The following is a 24553-nucleotide window of genomic DNA, read 5'->3' on the forward strand; positions in this document are numbered from 1 at the left end:
TGAACTGGCCAGGATGACACAACTCCTGCCCATGTGTACAGAAGTTAATTCCTCCTTACATATGCCAGGATTGTACACTGAGCTGCGCATGCTCAGTGAGCAGTGTAGAGTCTGCAACGAGGAAGACCTGCTGTAAGTTCTGCTGTAAAGCCCAACTGAACCTTCAGTTTAAATCAACTAAATTTGTTCCTGGTGCATAAAAAAAAAAAGTGTTCAATAGCTTACAGTTTGTTTTCTTTCTGAAGGTGCCCATACACCTTATGAATTTCGGCCGATTTTCGTTTGTGATCGAGTTTGCATCCGATATTTGTAAGCTTGATGGGCAGTGTACAACCGCAAATACTGTACAATCGTACGACTTTAGTCTTTCCAGCAGGCTAGAAAACGTCTGTCGAATCGTATAAAATCCGATAGGTTGATGGCGTTTTCGTACGGAAAAAAATCGCACCATTAACACTGATCACACGCAAACGAAAATCCGTGCGGTCAATTAACAAAATTCGTCCAGGTGATTTCTGCTAAAGGCCGCTAATTGAACTGTGCGATGGTCGGGGCAAGATGGAGCCGCCGTACGAAAACCATATGACGGTTCGATCATTGGACAAAAATTTTCGTCCGATGATTGCATGGTGTATGGGCACCTTAAAGCGGCACAGTCCAAGTGGAAAAGCCTGTCCCCTGCCAGCAGCTGCAGAGTGGGACCACCGATCTCTGTAGGAAAGCAGTGCAGAGGTACGACACGCCCCCTTGTGAGACAGACCTATAGCTCTGTGTTCAGCAAAACCAATGCTGCCTGCTGATTGGAGAGCTCTGGCTCTGTCTCAGCGGGTGGCGTGTCAGATCTCTGCAGAGAGATCACTCTTTCCCCACAGAGAAGAAACATGCAGGCAGGGGACAGTCTTTTCTACATAGACTGTGGCTGCTTCTTAAAGAAAACAATCTGTAAGACTTTGCACACCTTTTGTTTCCATACACATTGAATTTATACAGTTAATTTACACTAAAAGTTCATTTGGACTGTAAGTGGCAGTTTGTGTTAGGGTTACAGGGAAGGCTAGTGCGAGGGCGGCCTTAGGCTAGAGCATTGCTTTCTAGGCCAAAAACTGCCAGTGATAATCTCCTGGCACTGAAAGCGAACATATCACATTAAGAAGGCAACAAGTGTAACTTTAACCTGTGTTTTTTTCTGGCAATCAATTATTTGCTGATCATAGCTTTTCATGTAACTATCATGAGATAATGGAACTTCACAGATACATTTTTTTTTACTTGTAAACCACTGTGTAAATAGGCAAACAGTTAATAGTTGTGCGATTGCTTTTTTTTATCAAGCATCTCTTGTAAGTGTTTTGCATATTTGCCTGCTCTGTTAATTTTCCTACATAAACAATAGATTACAGAGTACAAATTGTGCATGTGCAGGAAGCACTAGATTTTATTTAGAGGTCTGTTAAAGGGGAACAATTTTCTTAGATATTAGATACAAGAGCCAGGCAGATCAACCTACGGCAGAACCCCATTTAGTGCACTTATGCATTATTTTAAAATGCATTCTTACCAACAACTAATGTAGGTACTTGGATATGTCTTTACCTTTGAATTCTTGTAATCTTTTGTAAGCATTTAAACTGGGATAGGGCAGGGTAGCACTCTGCACCATTTAGGGCTCTGTTGCTTTGCACAGAGCTATATTAACATGCTGCATGCTGACTGAATGGGGGAATAGAGCAATGACCTGATTAGTTTGCTGCTGCTCTTTCATTGTCCATTCAGAGGATAGGTACGTTGAAGGACCATAATTTGGTGCATAATTGCCGTTTACCAAAAAGCAGTCTTAGATCTGGCTGTGATAATTGACAGGACTTTACCGCCAATATTTTTGAGTCAGTGACCTGGAACAAGCATGCAGACGAAGAGTTTTAACTTCACTCTGATTTTGTTTGCTGCAATCTTATTCCTGCTTGTTTCTATGTAAAGCTTATAATTATATACTGTATGTATTGCTTATACATTAGAGCAGCTAACTTCAAACAATAGACTATTTGTAGTAACAGACAGAAACCTTGCAACCTTGGCTGCCGCCTGGCTGCTGTCTAGGAGATGGAAAGAAAGAGGTACTTTTTCACTTAAAGAAATAATGTGATTTGGTAATGCTGATATGTGCCTTATTGATTCATAACAACTGTGAATTTTAATATTGTAGGTCTGCAATAAAATGCCCATATACAACATGAGAAGAAATTTTGGGTCATTTGTTGTAGATAAGCTTATTAACACATTATTTTCATACACGGGTTAATTAAAAAGCAGAAATATTTAATTATGAGTGTTAGAGTCCTAATATCTATGCACATATAGAACTTATTTACTAACACATACATTAACATTTATTTAAAAGGCCCTGCTTAATGTGCATTAAAACAAATGCATGTACAGTATTCGGCACCCATGGGGAAACTGGAGTTTCTGATTGCTTGAGAGTTAATAGTAACTCTCAAGCAACCACCTCCAAGTGGCCCCGCCACGCTAATAGCAGACTGGCTACTAAAATTGCATTAGCCAATAGCAGGCTGGCTATTGAAACCCCACCCACTGAGCAGAGAAACGGACCTAAGAGAGAAAGTTCTCTTTCAGGTCCGATCCTCTGCTCAGTGGGTGGGTATAATAGCCATCTGCTATTGACTATTGCAATTTGAAATAGCCAATAGCAGACTAGCCATTGCTCTCAATTGTTTACATTCTGCTGCCGACCGCGGAATCTAGCCGCCAGCCAGCAGCACGATGTAAAAAAAGAATTTCCTCAGCAACTAAATAAATTTAGTTGCCAAGGAATTTTTTTAGTGTGCACCAAGTAACTAACATTTTTTAGTGTGTGTCAAGCCACCAGCCAGATAGTATTATTTTTTTTAAATGTAATAACTATGCAGTGCTTAAATGTGAACTACTCACATAAGTAGCAAACACAGAAATGTAACCTACAAATTTCAGATCATCAGAACCAAAATGGCAATATTTTTTCAGACGCACAGCTAACTTTTTATCAGATAACCTTATAGAAGAATCCATGGTAACATACCCTCTCCACATCTTGGGTCCTGGCATAGAATTGGCGATTTATCAACTCTTTCCCAGAATCTAATTTAACACAAAGTTCCCGTGTGGTGGCCAGGTCACTGAGGGCTGAAGACTTTTCTGCTTTGACCTGTCGCAGCTCTTCCTCCATCCTTGTTGTTGATTTCGTCACGTTGCTGATTTGAGATTTGTAGGACTGCTCAGAGGCAATATGCTGATGAAGAAAAAACACTTAAATTGCATTTGGACTATATTTGTGACAGGCACTGCTGATTTTAAGTAGCAAACTGTAAGTTATAAATGTCTAGTGCTCTTGTTAAAAATCATGCTAGTATTCTCTGGAAGGGTAATTATAATTTACAGTTTGACTGTGAAGGTACTTAAAGGAAAACTATGGGGTATACCTTTTTTTGCATTTTGTGTCTTCTTATGATACAGGAGTACATTTTGCAATGTACTCCTGTAATCGGAAATGCACCATAAGCTTAAAATTCAATGTAATATACTGTGGTTAGGGCTAAGCTCTGTGCTGAGAAACGATTCCGACAATATTGTAGGGATCCTCCTCTCCCATTTAGTGACAGCAGCTTGTAGGAGCTGCTGCACGTTCATGAGAACCTGTGCAGATGCTCAGGACACATTCTGTCCAGAGTTAATAGATGCACATCCATCCCGCAGTTTGTCTTTCATTCCCCCCTCCCCTCTCTACTCCACACTGCTCTCCAGGTAATACACATAACACATCGGCACTAAGACTGTCAGTTCAGCTCTGTCCTGCTGTCTTCTTCTGCCTGTGTATGTCCCAAGACAGCAGAGGTGAGGAGGGCAATGGGGAGCCAAACTGACGGTCTCAGTGCTGATGTGGTATATATATTGTCTGGAGACAGCACTGTGGAGAGAGGAGGGGATGAAGAACAAACTACAGGATAGATGTGCTAGTAGTCGTAGACCTGTGACTTGACATGAATAAACTCTAATAGGATATGCCCTCAGCACAGAGCTTGGCCCCACCCACAGTATATTACACTGAATTGTAAGCTTATGGTGCATTTTTGATTACAGGAGTACATTGTAAAATGTATTCATGTATCAAAAGGAAACTAAAAATGCAAAAAAATGTGTACCCCACAGTTCTCCTTTAACCACTTGCTGACCAGGGTGTTTATACCACCTTCCTGTCAAGGCCATTTTTCAGTATTCAGCACTGCAGTACTTTGACGGACATTCATTCCGTCATGCAACGCTGTAAATGCGGGCGGGAGACTTTAATTTTTTTTATTGCTTTGATATGTGACTTAAAATTTTTACATTTTTTTTGTAACTTTAATTTTTTTCACTTAACTTTATTGCTATCACATAGGGAGCAAACAAGCTCCCTATGTGATAGCCAATTTGCAGTGACAGGTCCTCTTTATGGAGACATCAGGGGTCTTTAAGACCCCTAATGTCACCTAGGGACCCCTAGAGAAGCTGATGAAGCAGAGACCTGCTTCACCAGCTTCTCTCCGGTTTCTGTACCGGAGAGTGACACTGAATGAAGGAAGTGATGTAATACACATCACTGCCTGCATTCCGAAGAGGAGATCAAACGGAGCTCGTGTACTGAGCTCCGTTTGATCTCCGGCCGCAGAGCTGCTGTGCTGGTCCCGGGCTCACACCGGGAGCAGCAGAGCCCGGGATCGCCATCACCGGCTGCGGCGGAGGCGCACACCCGCACACAACTACAAGCGATTGGGCGTCTCTACAGAGTCCTCTTGCCCTGCTCCCTAGGTTTACCTTGCTTGCTTGCATTGTTGGTTACAATAAAGTGTATACAACTCATTGACCTTGTTTAGTGTGGTCATAAGCGTTTGGTCTTCCAGTGTGGGTACCTGCATGCGGTGTGAGGACATCCGTGCACGGTACCTTGACAACTAGCATCAGAGGAGGCAGAAACATCAACTCTATAAAACTTTGCAAAAGTGTGAACAGGAGACCATGTTGCGACCTTGCAAATTTGGGCTACAGAAGCCTGATTTTGAAATGCCAAAAAGTACTAATTACCCTATCAGAATGAGCAGAAAGAAGGTGCCTTGTCCTGCAAGACGTAAGCTTGAATGACTACCTGAATAATCTACTTAGAAACAGTGGATCTAGAAGTTGAACAACCTTTTCTAAGACCTTCAGGTATAATAAAAAAAAATCTGAAAGTGTAAAGGATGCTGTGGCTGCCAAATAAACTCTAACAGCACGCACAACATCCATAACAATGAGGAGACATTTCCTTAGGATGAACAGGAGCTGGACAAAGTGAAGAGAAAATAATGTCTTCATTTAAATGACAGGCCGAAACCACCTTGGGAAACCTTCGATCTGAAAACAACCTTGTCCTTATGAAGAACCATTGGGTTCTCTACAAGAGCAGACAACTTGAAAACCCTTCAAGCTGAGGTAATGGCCACCAAAAAGGCAACCTTTTTGGACAACAAAGACAAAGAAATATCTCGAACAGGTTCGAAAACAGGCTTGTGTAGAACAGATAAAGTTCAAGATAAGTTAAAATCTCACAGAGGAAGAGGAGATCTAGTAGGAGGAACAACGTATGCAACTCCTTAAATGAAAGTATGAATAAAGGAATTAGATGCAAGAGGACATTGAAAAAGGACAGACAATGCAGATATCTGACCCTTGATGGTACTGACAGCTAAGCGTTGATCAACTCCCAGTTGAAGGAAAGACAAAATACGCAATATAGAAAAAAATCAGAGAAAACCCCAAGGATTCACAACAACAAAAATAAGCGTTCCCCGTACAATAATAGATTTTATAAGTGGACAACCTACGAGCCTTAAAGGAGAACTATGAGGTGAGTGCTTTTCACTCATCCTCATAGTTCTACCCGACCTGTGACAATGAGACTGTGACAGGTCGGCTCAGTAGATCGGGAAGTGAGCGAACACATAGCGGCGTTCGCTCACTTCTCGATCCTGTCATGGCTCTCTGCCATGACAGGGGAGGGACTGGATTCCATCCCTCCCCGATCCTCCAGTGCTGACTGGCGGAACAGACGAGGGAGGGGGCGGGTACAGCTGGCTCTGCCTCTAGATAGGCAGAGCCAGCTGTCACTCACACAGCTGGGCGGATCCAGAAATAATTGTTGGGATCCACTTCAGCTGCGGCGTCTCAGTATACCACGAGCTGGAGCTCATGGTATACTGAGCTTAGGGTGATGGGAGGACGCTAGTTTGTGTCCTCCCGTTACCCTAAGGAGAACTATGGGGAAAAGCCCTAACCCCATTGTTCTCCTTTAAGCATAGTCTGAATAACAGAATCGGAAATTCCTCTGCTTTTAAACAACTGGGTTTCAACAGGCAGGCCATTAAAGCCAGCAACCAAGAAACCGGGTGGAAGATTGGTCCCTAAGACAAGAGATCTGACTGATCTGTAAGAGACCACGGATCGTCTACCAAAAGCCAAACCAGGTGTCCATACCACACCCTGCAAGGCCAATCTGGAATGATGAGAATGACTGCAGGCAATATTGATAGAGGAGGAAAGGCATACATCAGGGTGTACTGATCCCACGGAGCTACCAAGGCATCCACCGCATCCTCTGTTGGATCCCTCACAAAATATAAATTTGTCTACCTTCTTGTTGTTGCGAGAAGCTAGAAGATTCACATTGGGCGTCTCCCAATGTCTCTGAATGGAGAGACCACTCGCCCGAATCCAGATGTCTGACTAGAAAGTCCCCCTGCCAGCTTTCAACTACAGGGATGTTTACCACTGAAATTTCTAGAACATGAAGTTCTGCGCAATCCAAGACTGAATGTACTTCCGTCTGATGAACAAATGATCCTGTGGAGCATCCCACTTGAATGTCCAGCTCTGCAAACTGTTAACGTGGGCTAGTTACAAGGAATGCATAATGAGAACTAGATTTCCAGATTTATGAGGCAAATAAATATATACGTTTAACAAGGTACATTGTGGATAACAAAATATACTAAATGCCATAAGATATTTTCTTACCTGCTCAACTTCCAATTCTAATGAATCGACTCTCTCTTTAAATCTCCGTCGCTCAGATTCCGCATCAAGAAGGTCCAATTTAATAGAATTAAATTCCTTTTCAAGCTGGTAAAACTTATTCTCCCAAATCTCAGCCTGTGATGAGGATTTACGGAAATTTTCAAGAAGGTCTCTACTTTCTTTTTCCTGAAAAGATAAATCATTAAGAAAGGAGAGCTATAGCTGATAGTTGAACAGTAACTGTTTTAGTGTCTAGGCTGGACACTAATCAAGTCTTTTCTGTCCCCCAGTATTATAATGGTTTTATTGTAAATGCCAGAAATTGTCATTTTTCTAAGTAAAGGCCAAGTGCTTTTTATGACTACAAATGATGAGGCCAGCATACACTGCAATGCAGAATGTTGTGCTCTTTATGCTGAATTCTGCTTGCAGAAAAAATAGCCAATGAATTCCCCAAGCTAGCAGGAAATTCCCAGCTCTACATAAGCCAGGTCTTCCGAATCACAGTAGTAACAAAACAAATTCCATGTAGCACCTTTTGAAATGCCTTTTGGCTTCCTTATTGAACTGGCTGGATTTTAAGGTTTACATTAACTTATCCACCAATGACCTAGAGAAAGGGAAATTTACTCAGGGTCTTTCATTGTAGCCGGATGTAATGAGCTGCTATGTAATCACAAAGAATCACTGTTCTGAAATAAACAACATACACTCACCATGTCCTAACTTTAAAATACAAAAATCTAACTATAATATGCACACTACATATGCATCATAGAAATACTGTTAAGCATAAATATACTTTTAACTTTTCTACAAATAAGTTTAAAAAGCTCATTGATACATGCTGCATTGATTATTAATTTTCAAAGGGCTCTCAATGTGTCTCCACCGGCCAACCAAAGCAGCTGTTCTATGTATTCCAGGACACCACAAGGCAAAGCATGCATTCTTTATTACATTTATTGCAGTGTGCTCAGGGGCAGATTTGACCTCCTTTATCCATGTTTGGACACAATGAAAAAGGACTACTTTTCAATCACTCAGTGTCAAAGTGCTTTAAAAGATAAGGATATAATCTAATTGGCAACATAAAAGAACAGCGATTTACTTACTTTGGAATTCACTGAACTTTCAAGTCGGGAAATATCTGTTTTAGCTCCCTGCAGTTTTAACCTCATATCCTGAAGTTCATTTTGAGAGTCTTTCAGTTTATGGGTAATTGTCTAGAAAACACAAAACGTTTAATATAAATAGAGTATAACTGTCACTGTGGTCTTATCTGAAATTCACAGTGATGATCCCCTGAGTTTACTCAGTTAGTAGTACATAAGTTTGCATACATAGTACATAAAGCTCTTTTATTATCCCGTCCATGAAACGCCAGAGGTTCAGCACCAATATTGAAAAACTCTAAAACAGGGGCGCCCATTAGGTCGATTGCAATCTACCAGTCGTTCACAAAGCTAACGCTGGTAGATCACGATCACAAGTCCGCTTGTTGTCCCTCCCGCGGTGGTACTGCGGCCGAATGCTGCAGGCAGGTGGGGGGGTTTGCTCTACCCTGGAAAAAAACACACTACCTCATCGCTGTCTTTCCTGTCCAATCACTGGGCTGGGCGTCACTCTGACAACCAGCATTTGAAAAGTAGATCTTAACACCAAAAATTGTGGGCACCCCTGCTCTAAAACATTCACAAAGTTATAAGTGTCTACATGCAGATCAAACTCCTGTCTTCTGAGTATATGCTTGGACTGCTGTCTAGATGGTGAACACAGTTCCCCCTGTACGTTATGCAGTATTGCTTACAATCTCCTTTGTGATTGATAGTCATAATATAAGACTCATTTATAAGCTTTGACTAGTAAACTAGGGAAGGTCAGTGTACTTTCTCTCTCTACAACAACGTAGTAGACCTATGATGATTTTGTTGTTTTTATATAAGACAAAAATATATATATTAATATGACATGCAATAAAATGAATGTATTGGAGAGTGTAAAGGAACTAGAGCCTGATCTCTCTTCTACCTGTATTTCCACTTTGCTCTCGGACAGTTGGTCATGAAGATCACCATTTTCCTGAACAACAGTCTCCTTCTCCCTTCCAGTGCGAGACAATTCATCACTGATCTCATCCAGCTGACGGCGCAGGCAGCTGATTTCCTGCTCATAGCTGCTGATAGTTATGGAAGATTGCCTAAATAAAAAAAGAGAATTACACAAAGCTGTAGAAAAATATTTTTACTATGGAGGGGTAATCATTGTATAGAACAGTCACTACTCAAACAGTGAGAAAACTGACCTCTCACCTAATGGTGCATGCATAGTTCCAAGGCTGATGTTATTCAGCAGAGTCAAAGGTGTGGCACCAGTGGACCCTCTTTTCTTGATGCTCAGATAACACTGACTGCTATCCTGTTGGGGTAAGGGTGTCATTCTTCCCTCTGACCACCAATGTAAAGGACAATCTTTCCACAGACTCCCAATGTAAGGAGGCATTCTTCCCATAGAATGTAACAGGGTTTTCTCACTGATCCCCAGTGTCATGGAGCATTCTTTCCATTGATCCTAAATGTAAGGGAGGACCTCTTCTATTGACCATAATGTAAAGTACCTAGTGGGGATTCACTGGGACCCAAAAATTATTTCAAGGGTTCCTCAGAGGTAAAAATCTGAACAAGGCTGTGATAGAAATACCTTAAAAAATAGTGAAAGAAGAACTCCAGGAAAACGTATTAACCCTGTCAATGCGGCTACCCCGGCACTGCAAAGTTTAACTGCTTGTTTTTGTCTAGGTTAACAAAAATGACAGTTATACTCACCCAAAGTTCCGAGCCAGCCAGCTGTCACAGTGCTCTCCGCAGCCTGTCCCCTCCTCTGCTGCAGCATTGGAATCTTCCTCAGTTCCTCATATCTATTCACTGTGCATAGAACGTAATGATTTACAGAATCTTAGGTCGCTGCAGAAGAGGGGGACAGAGGCTGGAAGGGTCCTGTCAAAAAACAAGCCAGCTTGGAGCATCAGTTGAGTATAACTTTTTTTTTTTTTAACCTACACAAAAACAAGCAGTTAACCATTACTGTGTGGGGGTAGCCCCACTGCAAGGATGAATATTTTTTTTCCTGGATTTCTTCTTTAAGTTCATTCATTTTTTTTTTTTAAACTCAGGGGCATTTAGCACAGAAGACCTCTTTTCCGATTAAAGAGAGCCAGAGCAATATGACTAGTTCTGAGCCAGCATTTGTAGTTGTTCAGAGAACAAAAAATCAAACCATAAATGGCTAATACTAACAGGGCTATTCACAAAAGGGTGAAGAGTTTGGAGAAATCAGGAGAAGAACAATCTAGGACAACATAGCTGAACTGGAAAGTGAGTTGAATTGGAGAAGTTTTCCAAATCAGCTATGTTGTCCTAGATTGGTCACTTCTCCTGCCTTCTCCAAACTCTTCACCCTGTTGTGAATAACCCTGTAAAACTTGTTTCTGAGAACCAGCTGGACAAAGGGGTACATGCAGTTATGTTATACCTGACCCCCATTAAGAAATTTTCCAATGGGTCTTTTACACTTACCGAGTTCAGAGCGCACATCTCCAAATAACTACCGTATGTAAGTATGTCTGTATAAATATTCTGAATATGATTTGTATGATGGATGACTATGCCCAGGTAGAAACCCTGTTCCTGAATTTACCTTTACATTCACACATAATAGAAAGGCATAGGTTATAGCCAATTACAGTAATAGGCAGTCCACAGCAATCTGATATCAGTATATGACCTGCCAGTTTGCTGACCTTATATAGTACATTTTGTGTTGCGAGGCATGCTAGAACTTGTAGCTCCACAACAGCAGAAACTTTACTCTTTGCCAAGTAATAAGATAGCATATTAGCTTTAGGAAAAAACCCAAAAAAGAACTAAGTGGCGCCAAGGAAGAATGACTTTAAAAACAAATGCTGCTCTGCATCCAATGTCCACCAACCCACACAAAGGAAAAAGCTTGCTATGTGGGCTCAATTGCAGAGTGTTATGTTGATAACTGAAATCCTGCAGAGCAGATCCAAAGCCAATTACAGTCATTGCATTATCTTGTTTATTACAATGGATTGAAGAGGGGATAGATACATCTACAGGTCTTAAAAATAGACACAGTTTTCTGATACTTGGAAGCCTGCAATATAAACCATTAGGGCCAATTCACACATATTGCGCTGACCTGGGTTGTCCTGCAGAGAATCAACACAGGTCACTGCAAGGACACATAGAAAACAATTGTTTTCCATGTGTTCCATTCACACCACAATGCAGTTGTAATGGGCGGTGCACTACGCTAAATTGCAAACATGCTGCACTTTATTACCACAAACGTGATGCCACTGCAGGTTGCCACACAGCAGCAGGGACCTGAATGGAGTGTACACATTGTAAACATTTAAAAAAAAAATTTAAACAGTGACCGCTATGGCAGTGTGCGATACAACACACTCGACCAGAGCTGCCACAACACTAGCTCGTCTGCCAAAATGGATAATTTTAGTGAATGGGCTAGTGTGAAGGGGCCTGCAATTTCAATACTATCTGTGTTCCATAATTGATTGTGGGGTGAATACTCATAGTTTATACTGTATAACACATGCATTTTTTTTTAACCCAGACCTATATGTATAGTACTAATTTTATGGCAAAAAACATACATGTCACTGTTATTATTATTAGCAGCTTACAAACTTGGCCCGAGCATGCACCAAAATAACACAAACATATGAACTAAACCTTACCGTGTACAATCTTCTATTTCCCTGAGCATACGTTGTATGGTGCTTTCCTAAGAAATAAAGGAAGATTACAGAGTAATGAACTACTGAACGACTTCAGACTAAACCCTAGATGGATCAAGTTGAACAGAACTAAGCAATGAGCAATCTCATGATGTATTCCAAAACCAAAATCAAAAATCAGTATTTAGCAAGTTATTGTCATATTGTCTGCTCTGGGTATCTGCATATCACCATATTTCTGGTTCTTGGATACTTGTACTGTCTATGTTGTTTGATGCAGACTTACTCTATATCCCCTCCCCATTTATTGAAATTCTGCATTTCGAAGCACTGATTTTAACTATTTTAATTCAGACTGTTCATGCAATTTTGCAATTGTAATATTAGAGCCATTTGGAAAGTTACTGGATCATTTTCCCCCCATGAGGTATACCAGACATTCAACTTCTTTCTGAGAAACTCCAGCAGTAATATCTTTGCACATACGTTTCTAGATCCCCATACCAGATGTGGCAATTGCAAAAAGGATGATCACTGATGAACTGATATGAAAAAGGTGCTGCTGAAGCACTGACATTGCTGTAATCTAATTTAATGGGTATTTGTTGGTGAGACAGGCAAGATCTCTGGCAAAAAAAGAGGTACCATAAGCTGGTTGGCATCTTTTTACATCTTAAATATCAGAATCGGGTGGATTTAATCTTTAAAGGCAAAAAATAGGATTTCTGTACTCACCTTAAAGTCCCTTTCTTGGAGTCAATTGGGGGACACAGGAAGTTTTTATCTTCAGGTTATACTGCCACCTACAAGAGAGTTGAACACTGGCAAACAAAAAAAAAACTGTAGACCAGCCCAGCACGACCTCTCCTACCATCAGCATGCCTCGTTTTATGGCAAATCAGTACCAAGAGCAAGATCATAAACACAGAAGGATAGAGCATGTATGCCTCAATGGGCTCCAAGAAAAGGATTGTACAGTGTGTACAAAAATCCTGTTCTCTTTCTTGTGCATTAAGGGACACAGGAAGTCTTTCACATTTGGGACATCCAAAATCAGTCCAACTGATTTTGGACAACACAGTAAACAAATACTAAAAGGCCCAAGAAAATAGAGAACTGGGGACTGCCAGAGAAAAAAAGAGCCTGAGGAAGGGTTTCCAACCACTTACCTATCAAGGCACGTCTTCTATTGCAATGGAAATTGACTTGCTAAGATTGGACACTGCCAGATCCACAGAGCAATAGAACACTTTTGCACAAAATTCTCCCCAAATGTGTACTAAGCTAATAAGCGCTTTTGGCGAGCAAACAGCTTGTCAGGATGTTTCCAATCTCTGTAGAGAAAGAGCTGGAAATGTGGGTGCAAAAGGAAAGTCTTTGTGGCCTTAGGAGTTTTAAAGAACTCCAGACTGCAGATAGCACTGGTAGAAGTAATAAGCTGATCTTTTAAGTCTAGAGTGGTGCTAACTGCATCAATAGGAGTCAAAATGATCTGCTTTAATTTAATCTGCTACAACCGTGGCAAACTGAAGTTACCAAACATCAAAAAAGACAAAGCCGCGCTCTTGAGCGACTGTGGCGGAGAACTAGGTCTCTGCAAGACTTTACCCTGTACAAAGCTGCCCTGATAAAATATAACTCCTCCCTAATCAAACATGCACTAGTCACACCAATACCCAAAAAACCTTTAACCCTTCCAACCTCAATAATTTCAGACCTATCTCCTTACTCCCATTCACCTCTAAACTCCTAGATTGGAAGTAATATTAGCATTAGATCTCAACTCCTCAGGTGTAAGCTTATCAGTCAAGGACCAGAGCGACTCAGAATAAAAGTCTCTGCAGCTTATGTCATGGAAGCCGCTAAGGTCATGGCCAATTCACGTATGGGATCTGCAGGAGAGAATAGGGTAGAGCGGTTCTGATCAGAATCAAAAAATGCCTGGCTGATTTGGGCCATAAAGTCTTGAAAAACTGTGATAACCGCAGCCGAAAGGATAGAGGATGTAGCCACACTCTACAGATCTGAAGAGAACTACGATGACAGACTAGACTCTAGAAGCAGATGCCAAAATCACTCTAGGCTGCAGACATCAGCACTATCAGTAGGCATGCTGCAATCAACCCTGAAGCTGCTAGTAGAGTGTGGGCACCAGGTGCAGCAGAACTGCCCCCTCCGTGTCTTGAATCAGACATGTTGTGACCACGTGGGAGTAAGGCAACGTATAGGCTCAGAGTAAGAGGCAAGGCATCAAATACTCATGAAACCTGGACAGCTGGTAGGTGACGGTTAATTGGCTGTCAATTACAGTGACCAAAGTCACTGTAGACTGGCAGCAGGTATTGATCTAAGATTGAAGTACCATGTGGTTCTTTGTAAGCAGGAGCTGCAGCAGGAAGATGCCTCCTCGATGCTGCATGGTGGGAAAGACCACCATAATCTGCCCAACAAATGATGTCAGTGACAAATCCCAGAGTGTAAAACCCCTCCGTGGTAGAAACAAGTGGGAATAAAGGCGCATAGAGAACTATGTAAATGAGGTAACTCCCAGTGCTCAGCCCAACCAGCCTACTCACTAAGTGAGTCTTCAGAAACAGGGCAACCACTGAGGAAATGCAAGTGGCTCTGAACTTGGAAAGCACTCCGCAGCTAAATTTTTGCAGAGCGGAGTCTGGAAAGCACACCGCGGCCAATCCAGAGCTTGAAGTTCACCTGCAGGTTATCCCCACAATGTATAGTCCAGCGGGGTCCAGACGATGTACTCAAATGGCCAGGCTGAGGACAAGCATGCAGGATAGCTGCACACAGAGAGACAAGTTCACAATTTCAGGCAGTAATATAGAAGAGTCTTGATTGAAGAAAAAAAAATTAAAGAATAAGAAAGTGCTGGTAAAAATAAGTTAGTCTTTTATTACAGCAGAGATGCAAAAAATACATCAGTTCCCCAAGACACCAGCAAACAAACGAGGCATGCTGGTAGTAGGAGGGGTTATTCTGCTTCGGCCTATAGTTTTTAGTTTGCCAATGTCCAATCCTCCTGTTTGTGGCAGAATAACTTGAACATGAAAGTCTTCCCGTGCCCCTCATTGGAGAAGAAGAAAGTAAGCATTCAAATAATTATAGTGCATTACTGAAAGATTACTACAAATGTACAAAAGTAACTGATATTTCTTTTACCTTTAGAGAAATATTATCTTCAAGTGAGGAAATCTTTTCCGTTTTTTGATCCACACTGAGTATTAAACTGTCCTTCTCTTTGTCCAGCTCAGATAATGTATTCTGGAGCATTGATATTTCCTCTAGTTGAGTGAGACTTTGGCTTGATTGTTCATCTGTTAATGGAAATTGCCATAAAGCATAAACAAAATTGCTAAAGGAAATGCCACTGAATGAGACTGGGCAAGAAAAGATAGCCAATAGTATGCATAAATGAAATATCTATACAATACAACGTATACAAAGATATAAAAAAAAAATGAAAGGCTTTTTATGTCTAAGAAATGTTGCAAGTGTATACAGTAATTTTTCCAGCAATGTCTTCCATATGTAACTTGTCTCAAATGCCTTCACCGGTTAATGCTTTACAGATTTTTCCAGTTGATGCTTGTAAACCATCAGTGCATATTGGTATCATTGTATTATCAAAGCCTTAGTGCCCATTCACACTGGGCGCACATTTTTGCTGCGCGATATCGCGAAAAGTCGCCGTCCAATGATTTTCAAAGGAGCTGTTCTAATGTACAGCTCCATGTCGCCCGTCGCTGTCGATTGTGCAGGACCCTATTTCCCGCGGATGTCGCGCGATTTTGCTATTATTGAATGCAGCCCCACGGTGAAGGTCGCGCGATCGTCGCTGGAACAGTCGCGCTATCCCGCCGTGCGGAAATCCGCTCGAGGTAAGTGTCGCTTAGTGTGAATGGGGCCTTAGAATGATCAAAGATGGTTGAAAAAAAATCAACTCTTCCTGTGAACTAACCGGTGCGTTTAAGCCCTATCCACTATACTCCACAGTATTATTCCACACAGCGGCCTGCATTTTACAGCCCATTCAAAAAATACAGGCCATGGTGTGGAGCCTGTGGTATGTGACAGAGTTCTGTCTGCTAAACACAGCAGACAGAACGCTTCAATTGACAAATGACTTTGACAGGTCACATGAACAGGCTCTCCGCCTGGCTTTTTTTCTTCCTTCATTCAGTTTAACAGTGTCCTGATTGATTCGGAACAAGCTAAATGCAATGCACATTTGTAAAGCACACCACTGTACTTTATAAATGTGCAGTTCTTTAAAAAAAAAAACAAAAAAAAAACCAGTGATATTATCATGGTAAGGCCAAACCGCTGCTTCATAATGGACTCCTAAGTGAAATGAAATTATCGTAAAGCTCCAATTTGAGCCTAAAGTTTGCTATTATTAGGCTGTTTATTGACAGCATTAGGGTGCAATTAAAGGCTTGCATAGAGATAATTGATTTATACAGCAGACATGAATTTACTGTATACATACAAAGGAGCTATTATCTGATGGAAGACAAGTAAGTGAAAAATAAGGGTAACACTAAGCAATTGTCATTTGTCAGTAAAGATTGTATGCACAGGCAACCCATTCTTACGCATTATTATTAATATCCAAGAACACATCTCATCTAGAGTATACTGAAAAATGCAAATAATAATGTTAACTCTTGTGACCAGAGATAATTGTTGACTAGTACTATTTTAGCAGCATCAGCTAACCTAAAAGTAACTATAAATAATTTACACAATTAAGTTAAACACAATTCTATTATTATTTTTTTTTAATACTATATTTGTTTCAGGTAACCACAGTACTAAACAAATTAACAAAGCCAATGTCAAGCTGCAGTGGCATCTACAGGCTGAAGGCTTATTTTGTTAAAAATGCCTGCAGCCTGAATGTGATAACTATGTCATAGCTGACAAAGTGATCATATGAACAGGAACACTCTAATTGGTTTCTGATCTGATTAGTGGTAATCTGAGCTGTCATTGACACAAACACAATGAAGGACAATTATTAATGTATTCCCATACATACACCCACATTGCTTATACAAACACAAAACAGGGGCTGATTTAAAACTCTTCCGCCCAGTGTATAGCTGAGGGATGCTGTTCGAATGGCACTACTGCTACTAGCTACTAGATATAGATATATATCTATACACATACATACAGTATATATATCTACAGGTGAAACTCGAATAATTAGAATATCGTGCAAAAGTAATTGCAGTAAGTGCTGCAAAAGGGGCCCAAACCAAGTACTGAGTACATATGCATGCTTGTACTTTTCAGAGGTCCGATATTGTTCTATGTACAATCCTTGTTTTATTGATTGCATGTAATAATCTACTTTTTGAGGTTGTGGATTTGGGGTTCTTGGGGTTTTCATGAGCTGTAAGCCATAATCATCACAATTATGACAAATCACGGCTGAATTATCTTGCTTTGCATGTAATGAGTCTATCTCATATATTAGTTTCACCTTTTAAGTTGCATTAGTGAAATAAATGAACTTTGCACGATATTCTAATTATTCGAGTTTCACCTGTATATATATTTTTTTATTTTTTTTAATAACAAGAGTTGTGCTCACCTCAGTGTTTCAGTCTCAAATACTTAAAGGAGAACTATGGGGTTAGTGCTTTTCCCCATAGTTCTCCAAAGGGTAACGGGAGGAAACAAACTAGCGTCCTCCCGTCACCCAAAGCTCAGTATACCGCGATATGCAGCTCGCTGTATACTGAGCCGCGGCAGCTGAAACGGATCCCAACAATTATGTCTGGATCCGCCCAGCTGCGTGAGTGACAGCGGGCTCTGCCTATCGAGAGGCAGAGCCACCTGAACCTGCCCCCTCCCCCGTCCATTCGGCCAGTCTGCGCTGGATGATCGGACAGGGGAGGGGGGAATCCAGTCACTCCCCTGTCACGGCTCACCTGCGAAGATAGATCGAGAAGTGAGCGAGCGCCGGTATGTGTTCGCTCACTTCCCGATCTACTGAGCCGACCTGTGACAGTTTCATTGTCACAGGACAGCTCAGATTATGAGGCTGAGTGCAAAGCACTCACCTCATAATTCTCCTTTAACTGCACATTATAATAATTAATATGTGGTTGCTAATTAAAAAAACCTGTATCAGCAAAGGACTCAATTTCTGAAACTGTGAAATTTGTTAAATAATTGTTATATGGGTTATTATAATAAATGATTTAGCATGAAATACAACTTTTTTTTTTTTTAAATCCTAAAACATACCAATTTTTCCTTCAAGTCGCACTATTTTGTCTTGGACAATTTGTAGCTCATTCAGCTTCATTGAGAGTCGTCTTTGAGTCTCATCTAAGGAGTGCTCCGTTTTGTTATTCAAAAATCTGCCAAAAAAAAAATACTATTTAATTAATGTATACTTAAAACCATTCATTGACAGAAAATACTTAAAGCATCAGGTTCACAAAGGTGCCAACACTACCGCATGGCCAAATTATATACTGTATAATAATATTATAATGTAGGAACTGTGTATGAGAATGCCACCTAACTGACAAATGATACTGTTACTTTCATTTGCAAATCTAAGTTGTTGCAGGAAAAAGGGCAGTTATCTCTTTTTCCTGGAAGAGTAAGGATAATAAAAACATAATTTACAAGTGTTTACCAGCACTAGAGTGCTCCATTATGCCACAGAGATCATTCATCTAAATGTGAGTCTTAGCAGGTACCTTACACCCCTACGCTGTCTCCATTGGAGCATAAGTGCCTTTACAATCCTTTCTTTCTGACAGTGATAACAACAGAGCGTTAGGTTAAAGTGATACCATTAACTGACTTCACATTTTAAAAATACAAGCTTTCAAAACATGTTAGGTAGCCTGATGAAAATCAATGGCTGGATAAACACACATATTTGCACACACTTATGGATTTTTTCTTGTGTTTCATAACCTGATTGTATCAGCACTTCATTCTCTTTAACGCACAATACTTCCCCATGCTTCACATTCTCTGTAGTATCGATTTTTTGTGAGTTTAGAAAGTTGGATGAAATCTGTGCCCAGGGTCATATGAAAATTCATTCCACTCATACTACATGTTATAAAAGGAAGCAAACTATTAGGACCTATTGATACCTTGGCGTTTTTCATTTGTTGCAGTTGCTTTTGATGCAATTTACATGTGTTTTGAATGTAGTACTGTGAAGCTCTATGGAAGGTACACTTACTGGAAGCACACCAAAAATACAGAAAGAAGGATTTTATTTCTTAAAAAGTGCCTCACTAAAACTCAAAGGGCGATACGCCAGGTGATTGCTGTTTGCACAGCACTAGCACCCCTAGATGGCACTGACGATTATAGGAAATTCCTACACTCGGTAGTGCCATCCTTTCGCTCGACTATAAATGAAGTCCAAACTATACCTTATGATTTCCTGTGTTGAGTTTATTCCTCATAGTTTATGCCTCTTAATGTGACTTATTATTCCTTTATTTTACGTTTTAGACAATTAAGTCAGCTACACATATGTGGCCAACAAACTTGAAGAAAAAAAAAGGAAAACAAAATGTCTAGGCAAAATCCCTTTATGATTATGCTTCTGAGCATGCTCAGTGAAGGTATGAACATTTTGATGTTGGTTTCCAAACTGTCCTGCCTGGAAATATACTGCAACAATGTGCTGTAATATAAAAAAAGAAAAGAAAATAGAATTCATGCATATCTACCTCAAGCTATCATACTCAGATTTTTGCTGCCTCACTTCATTTTCCAAATCTGCCGCTCTTCTAGTAAGTATTTTCATTTCATTTTCCACAGTGGAATATGTGTCCTTCATTAGAGCCAACTTAGACTTCTGCTCCACACGTTCACTTTCCACCTATATTAGGGGCATTAAAAAAAAACACCACTGCTGTATTAAATTTGAACAAGCATGCATCATGCAAATGCACAATTTTCACTGGTATACATTCACAGTACACAAAAAGTAACAATCTCCTTTTCTCTATCATCCATTAAGGGACACCGATTGATAGCATCCTGAAAGTCTCTCTAGTTAGTCAACCAGCACAGGTTTTCCCAGTTCAAGTCTCTCTGCTACGGTCCTGCAGTCAGCATTGACAACCCATCTGTGTTCTAGTTAGCACAGGACTCTACTATTCAGGTCCGGCTAGTACAGGCCTCAAAACTTCCACTCACCCCCTCGCAATTGGCGAGTGAAAATTGCAGGGGGGATGGGTGAGTGAGTGGAATGTCAGCGAGCGGGTGCGCCGCCTGCGGGACAGGACACTACCGCCGTGGCGAGAGCTCGCTTCTGTTCTCTCTTCTCTTTCTTGGCTGCTGCAGCTACAGAGCAGCCGAGAAGGGAAAGAGAGAACAGAAGCGAACGATCACCGCGGCGGTAGTGTCCCATCCAGAGCCAGCGATAGCTCTCTGCGCTCCCTCTCCTCCCAACCGCTTTAGCTCCACGAGGCGGGCACTCAGAGAGGCGGCTCTGATCACACCTGTTATCGCTCCCTCACTAGTATATCTAAGGATTCCTTGCTGTGTGCTGGAACAAGAACTGCAGTAATTAATCTGTCTCCGTGTCTGAAGATACACTGTTGTGAGTGACTAACAGGCTTGATGCTCTGTTTTGTACTGAAGCCATTTTGTACAGGAGTTTGAATCCTCTTTTTTACTTCTGGGTTTGCTTGTACTTCATGTTTTTTTGCAAGCTGGCCACCTTTCAATTTGAATATAGGGCTGTGCTTTATATCAGTTTACATGCTGGCCACTTGGGGGTAGTCCTGCTCTTTATTTTAACTCTCAGGCTGTGTGTTTCGTTGTTGGTCCAGCAGCCAGGCACAGTTTGGCCCTAACTGGTCTTTTAATTTGCCGGCCTCCTTCTCCTCAGGCTTTTTGATAACGCAGCACTGGGAAGAGGAAGCAACAGCGTGTGCACAGTGGGAGCACATGCACACACTAAACTGCATGTTTTTTTTCTCTGCTGGAGCTGCAACTTCTTCTCCAAAGAAAAGTCAGTCAGGCACTTCCAGTATAAGGAACTCCACATAAGTGCTCCTTTGTACAGATGACTTCCCAGTTCCAGAAGTCTTCACCAGTGCACCATCTCAAGGTCCAGGGTCTGCAGTATGTCTAGGGCATATCTGTGTTTGATGACTGTGTACCACTTTCAGAAGTACCTCAGACAGCCGCCCTTCAGGGATGCAACCCTTGAGCAGCAGATACAGTGCTTGGCATCTAGTGGCCACTTTTCATATTCCTCCTGGTACTCTTTAAGCTCAGCTTGTCCATGAGCATTCCTTTTTTGACTGACTGTTAGCACCAAACAAAAAGGCAATCATACTGCGGACAACCCACCTATGAGGACTTATTTGTGTTATCTGCAAGGTTGGGCTTGGCACAGGGAAGAATTGTGCCTTCTGTGTTTCTCAGATTCTATGCCAGTCGGATTCACTTATGCCAGCAGTCATTGCTGACCTCCTTCCCTTTTTTCATCCTCAAGGGCTCATTCCTTTGTGTAGGGTGGGCTAGCGGGAGGGAGGTTTTTCAGCAGAAAGGGGAACGTGGTGTTCCTTGCACAAGGTGAGGAGTGTCTTGCAGTGTCCCTGAGGTGTCAGTATGTCTTGCAGGGTATGGATACCCAGAAGTTCCCAGCCCCTGAAAGCTTTTGAGTCGAGCCCGGCTGGGAAGGCCGGAGTAGACGTGATAGGCATCAAAGGGGAGATTACCCCAGGTAGGCAATAAAGTTTCCTGACTTCCCCCCAAGTAATTATCGTGTCTCTTAACAAGATATTTTGTTTGACGTAAGGTGGGAGGAGGGGAAGTGGGGTGTGTAAAATACCTGATAAAGACCACGGGGACGCTAGGTGGCTCTCTAATGGTGTGTTGGTGAAGAATGAGGTATCAGATATCCAATCTCTAGCGTGGAGGAAAATACTGGCTAGGTTATATAGTCTGATGTTAGGTAGATTGGCACCAAGGTCGGTAGCGGGGCTTTGGAGTTTGTACAATGCAATTCTGTGTTTTTTCCCTTTCCAAATAAACTTGGAGAAGGAGCTGTTGAGGGTTTGAATGTCTTTATGTTTAATAAGGAGCGGGATTGTTTGCATTGGGTACAACAGGCGGGCAAAACTAATCATGCGTATCAGGTGGCATCTGCCAAGGGTGGTGAGTGGGAGTGATTGCCAGCTGCGGAGTTAGTTTAGAATTTTTTGTATGAGGGGTGTATAGTTTAGTGAATAAAGATCCGTGGCTAGGCGAGGAATATGAATACCCAAATATTTAACGGAACGGTGTCTAATGTGTACTTTGTAGGGATCAGTCCACGTGGAGGTGTCCAAGGTAAAGTTGTGTGATAGGGGCAATAATTCGCTTTTGGCAAAATTGATTTTTAGCCCCGAGAATGTACCAAACATGGTTATGTGTTGGAGCACTCATGGAAGTTGGGTAGAGGGGTCGGATAACAACAGTACTATATCATCGGCGAACAGGGCTAACTTAACATCATAGGGGCCTATGGAGACTCCCGAATACAGGGGAGAGGAGGCTAGGGAGCGGGAGAGTGGTTTGATTGCCATGTTAAAGAGGAGTGGGGATAAAGGGCACCCCTGGCGTGCACCCTTATATAGAGGAAAGGACGCTGAGATGGCTGATGAGGTGCAAATGCGGGCCGTGGGCTAAGTGTAAAGGGTGGAGACGAATTTCAGGAATGTCCCAGAGAAACCCATGTGTGACATGACCTGGTGCAACCAACTCCAGCTGACATTGTCGGAGGCCTTCTCAGTGTCCAGGGCTAAGAGAGCCTGTGTCCGCCGAGAGGAGTTCGACAATCTCAGATGTTCCAATGAGGAGATTATTTTGCGTACATTCATAACAGCGGAGCGACCGGAAACAAAACCAACCTGATCAGTAGAAATAAGTTTCGGCAAAATGGCAGCTAGTCTGTTCGCGAGGATTTTTGAGAGCAGTTTTGCATCCTGGTTGAGTAGGGATATCGGGCGGTAGGAAGCTGGCGAAAGCGGGTCTTTATTTTTTTTAGGAATCAGCCTAATATAGGCGTCATTAAATGTTGACAGGTATTGACCGTCATGTAAGATGGAGTTGAATAATGCAGTAAGGTGGGGATTAACTTCTTCCGTGAGAATTTTATAGAACTCTGTGGTCAAACCATCAGGGCCTGGTGCTTTGTGTCGTGGGGAGTCGTGAATAACTTCGGTCAATTCCTCCTGGGTGATGTCACCATTCAAATACTCCAGATCCTCGGGGGAGAGGGAGGGAAGGGGTATTGAGTTTAGAAAAGTCTGTCCAGCGTGGATGTCTGCCACGTCAGCAGCGTATAGGGATCGATAAAAGTCACTGAACAATGTGCATATTTTGGTAGCGTCACTGTGAATCTTTCCCTGAGGGTCTGTCAATTTCAGCGCGTCATCGGGGGCGGGGGGGCGTCCACGGGCAAGGTTGGCCAGCAGTTTCCCAGTGGGTATATTCCCTGTCCAAGGGATGATGGTGTCTCCAAATGTCTGAAAGGCCACTCGACTTTATCATGTCCGGCAGGTGTTTGTCTTGAGGCCCTAGCGTGGGGGGGGGTAGATCTGAGTTCCCAAGATCGGTCTTCCAGAGTATTTGGCGTGGCATTAAAGTCCCCACCGATCAAGATGTTGGAATGCAGGTTGCAGGAGCATGTTTGTGCAGATAAAGATTCGCAGAAGGTTTTATTGTCCTGGTTGGGGCCGTTTTATTGTCCAGGATGGCGTCTCCCAGGGATAGAAAGATGTGGGACCATCTTCCTCCTACTGTATCCATGCCATGAGAAAGCAGGGTATGAGGCAGGGATTTGTTAATAAGGGTGATCACACCCGCCTTCCTGCCATTAGCCGGGGCACCTACTGCCGTTCCCACCCACGACTGCCGCATCCGCAAAATGTCCGCCTCCGGGAGGTTAGTCTCCTGGAGTAGAGCTACATCTGCTTTCAATTTGTGTAAATGTCTAATAATCTGGCGTCGTTTGTTGGGAGAGCGTAGTCCTTTGACATTCCATGTGATAATCCTCAAGGGGGTTCCCATGGTCGGGGGTAGAAGGGTAGTGGTGCCTCAATCGAGGTAGAAGTGTTCTTATGAGTGTGATCGCATGAAGGTGTCCCTTTGCTCCCCATGCGATCAGTGGTCAGATCTCCAAAGTGAACGATGCATAGGAGAAGTGATGCATTAATCCAGAACGATTCCAGGTAGGAGGGAGGCCCCCGTGGCAACCCTCACGACCCAAGAGTATTAGGTCGAGTAAATTGTGTAGGAGGATGAAGATATGGCCAGTTGAGGATCCAGGAAGTATGAGACAATATGAAAAGAAAAATCAAAAATAGAGAGAGTAGAGTCAACATAGATTGCAACTGTAGTCCAATCGTGACTAACTTTTTTCGTGAGTGTGAGCTGCGCTCTGAGGCGGGTCAGCACAAGACGGCTGCCCTCACAGAGCAAGTGCATACTGAAAAATGTGAAGGCGAGATGGGGGTCCCGTCCCGCCAATGGAAACGACTTAGTAATAACAATTGTGTTAGAACACCCGGTAAGAACAACCGAAACAATGGGAGGTAAAACTTTTGCAACGTCAGCGTAACAATCAGCGCCTCTGCGCATGATGAGAAGTGTAACTCAGCAGTACTGTCACTC

At 42.1% G+C, this 24553-nt stretch overlaps 1 protein-coding gene across 1 annotated transcript in view; it reads right to left on the reverse strand.

Moving 5' to 3' along the window:
- TSGA10 (testis specific 10) overlaps positions 1-24553 on the reverse strand; it is a 70075-nt gene that overhangs the window by 26031 nt on the left and 19491 nt on the right. Inside the window, exons 9-16 of the mRNA XM_018563318.1 lie at positions 19609-19760; positions 18146-18261; positions 15044-15198; positions 11867-11913; positions 9115-9283; positions 8199-8309; positions 7084-7269; positions 3077-3286 (exon numbers count right to left, since the gene is read on the reverse strand). Coding sequence (XP_018418820.1) covers positions 3077-3286; positions 7084-7269; positions 8199-8309; positions 9115-9283; positions 11867-11913; positions 15044-15198; positions 18146-18261; positions 19609-19760 — 1146 coding nt within the window. The remainder of the gene's footprint in view (positions 1-3076; positions 3287-7083; positions 7270-8198; positions 8310-9114; positions 9284-11866; positions 11914-15043; positions 15199-18145; positions 18262-19608; positions 19761-24553) is intronic.

This window comes from Nanorana parkeri, unplaced genomic scaffold (genome assembly GCF_000935625.1).
Source record: "Nanorana parkeri isolate BGI_ZX_2015 unplaced genomic scaffold, ASM93562v1 scaffold21, whole genome shotgun sequence".
In the NCBI taxonomy this organism is placed as follows: domain Eukaryota; kingdom Metazoa; phylum Chordata; class Amphibia; order Anura; family Dicroglossidae; genus Nanorana; species Nanorana parkeri.